Genomic DNA, 11,008 nt, shown 5'->3' with positions numbered 1-11,008 from the left:
TAAGGCCCAGTGCACACCGAGCGGTTTTTGGAGCGATCCGCCGGCCGCATCCGCCTCTAAAAACGCTTGTCTAATGTATTGCAATGGGATGGTGCACACCGGCGGTTTGCGGTTTTTGCCAAGCCGCAAACGTGCCCCCTGCTGCGCGTTTGCGGTTTTCGGAAGCGTTTCATCCTCAATGTAAAGTATAGGAAAACGCAAACGGCTTCGGTAAACGCTACAACAAGCGGTTTGAGCTGCGTTTTCTTGAGGGAGATGTTTTTTTCCAGGTCAAAGTGGACTTCCTGTTTGTGAGCTGTTGGAGCTGGGTGAGGCTTTACAGCAAGGAAGATGGCACAGAAGTGGTTTGATACAGAAGCCTTAATCATAAAAATATAAAATATACCAGAAATGTATGATAAAAGTTTACCTGGTTATAAAGAGGTTGGGCAAGGCAATATTTATTGGAGTCGTATAGCCAAAGATTTTCTGCAGAGCACCTGGGATAAACTTTCACCACAGGCCAAAGAAGCAAAAAGTAAGTGTCATGTATTTTTATATAGCATTTGTTATCAATGTCATTTGTTATATTCCTTGCATTACTTTAGGTATTGTAGCCCCTTCCCCCTGCACAACATTGGTGTAATGATATATATCATCATTATATCTGTGCTGATCTGTGTGTTCACTTATCATGGCTAGGTGGATGTGTGTGCCTAAATGTACATGATGCTGGATTCTGTTAGTATATGTTATTGAATATAAACACAGTATTTGCAGGCATATTTATTTGATATAGATTTAGATTTTTATTCACATAATGTACAAGTGTTTAGATTAGTAATGGGAGAATCATAAACTTAGGTCCCAAAATATTCAGCTAGTCTGTCTCTAATTTGCAGTGCTGTATAAGATCCACGTAATGTAGCAGCAGCAACAGGTGGTAGTACAGTTGGTGGAATCTCTTCTTCCACCTGTACCCCATCTAAGGTTCGGACATAATTGTGCAGTATGCAGGTGGCTTTAATAACAGTTATAGCATATTTAGGCTGCATTTTTATGGCTGTGTGGAAAAGGCGCCACTTACTGGTCAGAATCCCAAAGGCACATTCAACCACCTGCCTTGCTTGTGTGAGGTGGTGGTTGAATCTCATTTTGCTTTCTGTCAAATGTCTTTGAGCATAGGGGCGCATGACATGGTCAGAAAGGGCAAAAGCCTCATCACCCACAAACACACATGGGTAATTTGGTTCTTGTGTGCCAGGCCAGGGTCGTGCTGCAGGCATATTCAAAGTGCCAGCTTGAAGTTTAATTCCAAAGCGACTATGGCGAAATATAGCTGAGTCATGAGATCTACCATAACCACCCACATCCACATATATAAATTTGTATTCTGGATCAGCCACAGCCATTAACACAAGTGAGAAGTATTTTTTGTAATTGTAATAAACACTGCCACTGCGGGCAGGCATGACCACTCTGACATGTTTGCCATCCACTGCTCCTAGGCAGTTAGGAAACCGGTGTTTGTCCCAAAACATCTGAATGGTTGACTCCCACATAGCAGAATCAGGTGTGGGCATAAAGTCTGGCTGAAGCACATTCCAAAGTAAAGTGCAGGTGTCCAAAACTAGTGTTGGGCGAACATCTAGATGTTCGGGTTCGGGCCGAACAGGCCGAACATGGCCGCGATGTTCGGGTGTTCGACCCGAACTCCGAACATAATGGAAGTCAATGGGGACCCGAACTTTTGTGCTTTGTAAAGCCTCCTTACATGCTACATACTCCAAATTTACAGGGTATGTGCACCTTGGGAGTGGGTACAAGAGGAAAAAAATTTAGCAAAAAGAGCTTATAGTTTTTGAGAAAATCGATTTTAAAGTTTCAAAGGGAAAACTGTCTTTTAAATGCGGGAAATGTCTGTTTTCTTTGCACAGGTAACATGCTTTTTGTCGGCATGCAGTCATAAATGTAATACATATAAGAGGTTCCAGGAAAAGGGACCGGTAACGCTAACCCAGCAGCAGCACACGTGATGGAACAGGAGGAGGGTGGCGCAGGAGGAGAAGGCCACGCTTTGAGACACAACAACCCAGGCCTTGCATGAGGACAAGAAGCGTGCGGATAGCAATCTGCATTTTGTCGCCATGCAGTCATAAATGTAATACAGATGAGAGGTTCAATAAACAGGGACCGGAAACGCTAACCCATCACAGATGTTCATTGTTCATGTTACTTGGTTGGGGTCCGGGAGTGTTGCGTAGTCGTTTCCAATCCAGGATTGATTCATTTTAATTTGAGTCAGACGGTCTGCATTTTCTGTGGAGAGGCGGATACGCCGCCAATCTGTGACGATGCCTCCGGCAGCACTGAAACAGCGTTCCGACATAACGCTGGCTGCCGGGCAAGCCAGCACCTCTATTGCGTACATTGCCAGTTTGTGCCAGGTGTCTAGCTTCGATACCCAATAGTTGAAGGGTGCAGATGGATTGTTCAACACAGCTACGCCATCTGACATGTAGTCCTTGACCATCTTCTCCAGGCGATCGGTGTTGGAGGTGGATCTGCACGCTTGCTGTTCTGTGTGCTGCTGCATGGGTGTCAGAAAATTTTCCCACTCCAAGGACACTGCCGATACCATTCTCTTTTGGGCACTAACTGCGGCTTGTGTTATTTGCTGCCCTCCTGGTCGTCCTGGGTTTGCGGAAGTCAGTCTGTCGGCGTACAACTGGCTAGAGGAGGGGGAGGATGTCAATCTCCTCTCTAAAGTCTCCACAAGGGCCTGCTGGTATTCTTCCATTTTGACCTGTCTGGCTCTTTCTTCAAGCAGTTTTGGAACATTGTGTTTGTACCGTGGATCCAGAAGGGTATAAACCCAGTAATTGGTGTTGTCCAGAATGCGTACAATGCGTGGGTCGCGTTCAATGCAGTCCTAGGCCGAAGAGGTCATAACCTAGGGTCACAAAACCTGTTTATTTGGGCAATTTCAATGGTAGTGATGGTGACGTACATAAATCGCAGCAATGGCCGTTAGCAAAGTCTGAATCTCACGAAATGTCTCATGCAGGTAGAAGACATATTGTTAGACTTGGATTCCAAAGATGGGGTCCCTACATCTCTGCAAACCAGAGTTACAGGGGTCCAAAATTGGTAAAATCCCCCATAGGATTTCATTGCCTCCCTATTTCACTTTCCAAAATCTCACATCTTTTCAAAGGGCAATGGCTCAGCAGTACCAAATTTTCTAGCATTGTAGGGACCCTTAGGGGGAACATGACTGGTGAGTTTCGGGCCCCTAGGCCGAAGAGGTCATAGCCTAGGGTCACAAAAACCTGTTTATTTGGGCTATTTCAATGGTAGTGATGGTGACGTACATAAATCGCAGAAATGGCTGTTAGCAAAGTCTGAATCTCACGAAATGTCTCATGCAGGTAGAAGACATATTGTTAGACTTGGATTCCAAAGATGGGGTCCCTACATCTCTGCAAACCAGAGTTACAGGGGTCCAAAATTGGTAAAATCCCCCATAGGATTTCATTGCCTCCCTATTTCACTTTCCAAAATCTTACATCTTTTCAAAGGGCAATGGCTCAGCAGTACCAAATTTTCTAGCATTGTAGGGACCCTTAGGGGGAACATGACTGGTGAGTTTCGGGCCCCTAGGCCGAAGAGGTCATAGCCTAGGGTCACAAAAACCTGTTTATTTGGGCTATTTCAATGGTAGTGATGGTGACGTACATAAATCGCAGCAATGGCCGTTAGCAAAGTCTGAATCTCACGAAATGTCTCATGCAGGTAGAAGACATATTGTTAGACTTGGATTCCAAAGATGGAGTCCCTACATCTCTGCAAACCAGAGTTACAGGGGTCCAAAATTGGTAAAATCCCCCATAGGATTTCATTGCCTCCCTATTTCACTTTCCAAAATCTCACATCTTTTCAAAGGGCAATGGCTCAGCAGTACCAAATTTTCTAGCATTGTAGGGACCCTTAGGGGGAACATGACTGGTGAGTTTCGGGCTCCTAGGCCGAAGAAGTCATAGCCTAGGGTCACAAAAACCTGTTTATTTGGGCTATTTCAATGGTAGTGATGGTGGCGTACATAAATCTCAGCAATGGCCGTTAGCAAAGTCTGAATCTCACGAAATGTCTCATGCAGGTAGAAGACGTATTGTTAGACTTGGATTCCAAAGATGGGGTCCCTACATCTCTGCAAACCAGAGTTACAGGGGTCCAAAATTGGTAAAATCCCCCATAGGATTTCATTGCCTCCCTATTTCACTTTCCAAAATCTCACATCTTTTCAAAGGGCAATGGCTCAGCAGTACCAAATTTTCTAGCATTGTAGGGACCCTTAGGGGGAACATGACTGGTGAGTTTCGGGCCCCTAGGCCGAAGAGGTCATAGCCTAGGGTCACAAAAACCTGTTTATTTGGGCTATTTCAATGGTAGTGATGGTGGCGTACATAAATCTCAGCAATGGCCGTTAGCAAAGTCTGAATCTCACGAAATGTCTCATGCAGGTAGAAGACATATTGTTAGACTTGGATTCCAAAGATGGGGTCCCTACATCTCTGCAAACCAGAGTTACAGGGGTCCAAAATTGGTAAAATCCCCCATAGGATTTCATTGCCTCCCTATTTCACTTTCCAAAATCTCACATCTTTTCAAAGGGCAATGGCTCAGCAGTACCAAATTTTCTAGCATTGTAGGGACCCTTAGGGGGAACATGACTGGTGAGTTTCGGGCCCCTAGGCCGAAGAGGTCATAGCCTAGGGTCACAAAAACCTGTTTATTTGGGCTATTTCAATGGTAGTGATGGTGACGTACATAAATCGCAGCAATGGCCGTTAGCAAAGTCTGAATCTCACGAAATGTCTCATGCAGGTAGAAGACATATTGTTAGACTTGGATTCCAAAGATGGGGTCCCTACATCTCTGCAAACCAGAGTTACAGGGGTCCAAATTTGGTAAAATCCCCCATAGGATTTCATTGCCTCCCTATTTCACTTTCCAAAATCTCACATCTTTTCAAAGGGCAATGGCTCAGCAGTACCAAATTTTCTAGCATTGTAGGGACCCTTAGGGGGATCATGACTGGTGAGTTTTGCCACTGCTGAGCCATTGCCCTTTGAAATGGTGTGAGATTTTGGAACGGTAAATAGGAGGCCAAATGAAAGCCTATGGGGGATTTTACCAATTTTGGACCCCTGTAACTCTGGTTTGCAGAGATGTAGGGACCCCATCTTTGGAATCCAAGTCTAACAATATGTCTTCTACCTGCATGAGACATTTCGTGAGATTCAGACGTTGCTAACGGCCATGGCTGAGATTTATGTACGCCACCATCACTACCATTGAAATAGCCCAAATAAACAGGTTTTTGTGACCCTAGGCTATGACCTCTTCGGCCTAGGGGCCCGAAACTCACCAGTCATGTTCCCCCTAAGGGTCCCTACAATGCTAGAAAATTTGGTACTGCTGAGCCATTGCCCTTTGAAAAGATGTGAGATTTTGGAAAGTGAAATAGGGAGGCAATGAAATCCTATGGGGTATTTTACCAATTTTGGACCCCTGTAACTCTGGTTTGCAGAGATGTAGGGACCCCATCTTTGGAATCCAAGTCTAACAATATGTCTTCTACCTGCATGAGACATTTCGTGAGATTCAGACTTTGCTAACGGCCATTGCTGCGATTTATGTACGTCACCATCACTACCATTGAAATAGCCCAAATAAACAGGTTTTTGTGACCCTAGGCTATGACCTCTTCGGCCTAGGGGCCCGAAACTCACCAGTCATGTTCCCCCTAAGGGTCCCTACAATGCTAGAAAATTTGGTACTGCTGAGCCATTGCCCTTTGAAAAGATGTGAGATTTTGGAAAGTGAAATAGGGAGGCAATGAAATCCTATGGGGGATTTTACCAATTTTGGACCCCTGTAACTCTGGTTTGCAGAGATGTAGGGACCCCATCTTTGGAATCCAAGTCTAACAATATGTCTTCTACCTGCATGAGACATTTCGTGAGATTCAGACTTTGCTAACGGCCATTGCTGCGATTTATGTACGTCACCATCACTACCATTGAAATAGCCCAAATAAACAGGTTTTTGTGACCCTAGGCTATGACCTCTTTGGCCTAGGGGCCCGAAACTCACCAGTCATGTTCCCCCTAAGGGTCCCTACAATGCTAGAAAATTTGCCACTGTTGAGTAATTGCCCTTTGAAAAGATGTGAGATTTTGGAAAGTGAAATAGGGAGGCAATGAAATCCTATGGGGGATTTTACCAATTTTGGACCCCTGTAACTCTGGTTTGCAGAGATGTAGGGACCCCATCTTTGGAATCCAAGTCTAACAATATGTCTTCTACCTGCATGAGACATTACGCAAGATTCAGACTTTGCTAACGGCCATTGCTGCGATTTATGTACGTCACCATCACTACCATTGAAATAGCCCAAATAAACAGGTTTTTGTGACCGAAGGCTATGACCTCTTCGGCCTAGGGGCCCGAAACTCACCAGTCATGTTCCCCCTAAGGGTCCCTACAATGCTAGAAAATTTGCCACTGTTGAGTAATTGCCCTTTGAAAAGATGTGAGATTTTGGAAAGTGAAATAGGGAGGCAATGAAATCCTATGGGGTATTTTACCAATTTTGGACCCCTGTAACTCTGGTTTGCAGAGATGTAGGGACCCCATCTTTGGAATCCAAGTCTAACAATACGTCTTCTACCTGCATGAGACATTTCGTGAGATTCAGACTTTGCTAACGGCCATTGCTGAGATTTATGTACGCCACCATCACTACCATTGAAATAGCCCAAATAAACAGGTTTTTGTGACCCTAGGCTATGACCTCTTCGGCCTAGGAGCCCGAAACTCACCAGTCATGTTCCCCCTAAGGGTCCCTACAATGCTAGAAAATTTGCCACTGCTGAGTAATTGCCCTTTGAAAAGATGTGAGATTTTGGAACTGTAAATAGGAGGCCCAATGAAAGCCTAAGGGGGATTTTACCAGTTTTGGACCCCTGTAACTCTGGTTTGCAGAGATGTAGGGGCCCCATCTTTGGAATCCAAGTCTAACAATATGTCTTCTACCTGCATGAGACATTTCGTGAGATTCAGACGTTGCTAACGGCCATTGCTGCGATTTATGTACGTCAGACTCGCCACCACGCATTGTGCGCATTCTGGACAACACCAATTACTGGGTTTATACCCTTCTGGATCCACGGTACAAACACAATGTTCCAAAACTGCTTGAAGAAAGAGCCAGACAGGTCAAAATGGAAGAATACCAGCAGGCCCTTGTGGAGACTTTAGAGAGGAGATTGACATCCTCCCCCTCCTCTAGCCAGTTGTACGCCGACAGACTGACTTCCGCAAACCCAGGATGACCAGGAGGGCAGCAAACAACACAAGCCGCAGCTAGTGCCCAAAAGGGAATGGTATCGGCAGTGTCCTTGGAGTGGGAAAATTTTCTGACACCCATGCAGCAGCACACAGAACAGCAAGCGTGCAGATCCACCTCCAACACCGATCGCCTGGAGAAGATGGTCAAGGACTACATGTCAGATGGCATAGCTGTGTTGAACAATCCACCTGCACCCTTCAACTATTGGGTATCGAAGCTAGACACCTGGCACAAACTGGCAATGTACGCAATAGAGGTGCTGGCTTGCCCGGCAGCCAGCGTTATGTCGGAACGCTGTTTCAGTGCTGCCGGAGGCATCGTCACAGATCGGCGGTGTATCCGCCTCTCCACAGAAAATGCAGACCGTCTGACTCAAATTAAAATGAATCAATCCTGGATTGGAAACGACTACGCAATACTCCCGGACCCCAACCAAGTAACATGAACAATGAACATATGTGATGGGTTAGCGTTTCCGGTCCCTGTTTATTGAACCTCTCATCTGTATTACATTTATGACTGCATGGCGACAAAATGCAAATTGCTATCCGCACGCTTCTTGTCCGCATGCAAGGCCTGGGTTGTTGTGTCTCAAAGCGTGGCCTTCTCCTCCTGCGCCACCCTCCTCCTGTTCCATCACGTGTGCTGCTGCTGGGTTAGCGTTACCGGTCCCTTTTCCTGGAACCTCTTATATGTATTACATTTATGACTGCATGCCGACAAAAAGCATGTTACCTGTGCAAAGAAAACAGACATTTCCCGCATTTAAAAGACAGTTTTCCCTTTGAAACTTTAAAATCGATTTTCTCAAAAACTATAAGCTCTTTTTGCTAAAAAAAAATTTCTGCTTGTACCCACTCCCAAGGTGCACATACTCTGTAAATTTGGGGTATGTAGCATATAAGGAGGCTTTACAAAGCACGAAAGTTCGGGTCCCCATTGACTTCCATTATGTTCGGAGTTCGGCCATGTTCGGCCCGAACCCGAACATCTAGATGTTTGCCCAACACCACACGTGACCCGTTCGGCCAATCACAGCGCTAGCCGAACGTTCGGGTAACGTTCGGCCATGCGCTCTTAGTTCGGCCATATGGCCGAACAGTTTGGCCGAACACCATGAGGTGTTCGGCCGAACCCGAACATCACCCGAACAGGGTGATGTTCTGCAGAACCCGAACAGTGGCGAACACTGTTCACCCAACACTATCCAAAACCAGATAACGAATAGTACTTCTTCCCATCCTATATTGATGATGCAGTGCTGCATACGATTGTCCTGTAACCAAGAATCTGTAAATAAAAAAAATATGTTAAATTATGTTTTTTAGTTGCTGTTCTTCGTAGAAGATGGAAGTCGGTACGTGATAGTTATCGGAAAGAGTTGGAAAAACAGTTTCAGGAATCCAAAAGTGGTTCTGGCAGCTCACAACGGGTGAAATACAAATTCACATCCATCTTAGAATTCCTCAGACCACATCATGATTATCCTACGTAAGTATAGTGCAAATGTGAGCCTATTGCTATACCATGATTAAACATATGCTTAGTATATCTTTTTATATTTTTGTTTTAAGAACTGAAGATAGCCTACCACCAGACCCACCAGAGGAAGATGCAGAAGTGTTGGCACAAACAAACAGTGACCTTGATACACAAGATGTCTGTTCCCAGGACCAAGAGACAGCAACACAGGATGAGAGTGCATCTACTCCACCACAAGACACACAAAACAGGTCCCCATCTACCAGGACACGCACCAATGTGACACATAGAGGGTTCAGGGCATCTACACAAGGAAGGAGAATGGGAAGAGGTATAAGCAGGGCAGAGTATGATGAGAAGCTAATTAGTTCGATAGAAAAGGCGGTTGATCACATGGATAAAAGAGAGGAAGAAGTAGCAAAATTAAAAGATCCATGCACACAATATCTTTTAAGTTTAGTGCCTTTTCTGCAAAAAGTTCCTGAAGACAAGCAATGGGCAGCCAGGCTTGCTATCTCAAATGCCCTGGACACTTATTTACAAACTGATAGACTTCCATCAGAAGGTAGTCACCATTTCATTTCTCAACCACGCATGTCTGGCCCTCAACATCACTACCCTCAATACCAACAACAACGTTACCATACTCATCCTATGTATGACCCACCTACTTACCCTGCTATGCATAGGCCAAACATCCGACATGCTCGCCATGCTCATTTCCCCATGCCACCTCCTGTACGTAATGAGCCACCTCATAGCTATCATACTTCATCATTGTCACATGAAAATCCAGTGTACACTGATTTGAACTTTCAAAACACCTCACAAAGCAGCTCTGACAGTACACCACCATCGTTCAATGCTGATAATACAATGACCGAATTTCTATTCCAACAAGATTGCTAGTAATTTCAGCTAGAGAAAAAAGAATGTTTTATGTTAAAATGTTGATTAATAATGTTTACCTCAATGTTATGAGGAGTCTTTCAGTTGGCGAAATAGCTCTTCTATAATTTGTATCTTTGCGTTTAAGACCATCCCTCAACTTCTCCAACAGTGTATCAAAACTGTGAAACGAGAACGATAGGTTGACAATGTAAATTGCAGTTGGTATGGCAATCTTGATTTCAATTTCAAAATTGATGCGATTATATATTCATACATGTGGATGTCTGCCACTTTCAAACAAATACTTTGTTGTAAAAAATAAAGCGGCATTGTTACTTTAGAAAGGTGTGAGAAATAAACCATTGCACCATATAAGGTTGTCATTACTGTGTCTAACATGTTGAATACTGCATGATTAATTGACATCAAACACCTCCTTTCAGCATGCTAATATAAGTGAAAAACAACTTCTAGGGAGGTGTATGTTGCTGGTTTAAATATACCTGTTACTCAACTGTCCTCAACATTTTCTTGACTGCAGTAGTGTCTGATTAACACAACTCTAACAATAATAGACTGTGCCTTGACTATGACCACCTGAATGGCAAGCTTCTTCAGGGGCTGTTGCGACAATGATCCCAAATACTCAATTAGCAGGAATATCAGGCACCTTGTTTAATGTAAACACCACAAGAAATGTAGAGATCTATGTTTAGGCAGCATTTTGTAACATGATGTGATGCAAAACTGAGTTTGCTATGAAGCATACGACACATTTCAAGGTATATATTATACATATATTCTTAACACAGATTGTTATATCTGTACATAACATGATGAACATTTACCTGGCAATAGACATCCGGGTGTAGCCAAAAAATTTCTCAGGATGACGCCTCAAATCACTGTAGAGAATCCAAAACTGCCCCTTCCTATGCATAGGATGGATCCAGAATCTCCGGGCCCTTGGTCTGCCCCTCATATATGCTGCTACAGCAAATAACAAAATCAGATCAGGATACATTCTCAGCAAACCAACCACTCTACTCTCCAAAAACCTCTCTAGATACTCCTCAACAAACCCACAAGACTGTGAAGGGAAACACCCTTTTTATATTGTTCAATTGACCTTAATTACTGCTTGATTACTTAACTCAGAACACATACATCATCAATATAACACTTTTTACCCTTTGTTTAAGCTATTTCAACCACTTTAAAGTAAAAAATGCAAAACGC

At 44.1% G+C, this 11,008-nt stretch overlaps 1 protein-coding gene across 1 annotated transcript; it reads left to right on the top strand.

Moving 5' to 3' along the window:
• The first annotated feature begins 390 nt into the window (after positions 1 to 390).
• LOC137560786 (uncharacterized) lies at positions 391 to 9,787 on the top strand. The gene is made up of 3 exons (XM_068271927.1): positions 391 to 517; positions 8,725 to 8,887; positions 8,971 to 9,787. Exons 1-3 carry the CDS (start codon positions 391 to 393, stop codon positions 9,785 to 9,787), a joined length of 1,107 nt encoding a protein of 368 aa, XP_068128028.1.
• Positions 9,788 to 11,008: the final 1,221 nt, after the last annotated feature.

This window comes from Hyperolius riggenbachi, chromosome 3, assembly GCF_040937935.1.
Source record: "Hyperolius riggenbachi isolate aHypRig1 chromosome 3, aHypRig1.pri, whole genome shotgun sequence".
NCBI lineage: Eukaryota > Metazoa > Chordata > Amphibia > Anura > Hyperoliidae > Hyperolius > Hyperolius riggenbachi.
This window is presented reverse-complemented; position numbering and strand designations above follow the sequence as displayed.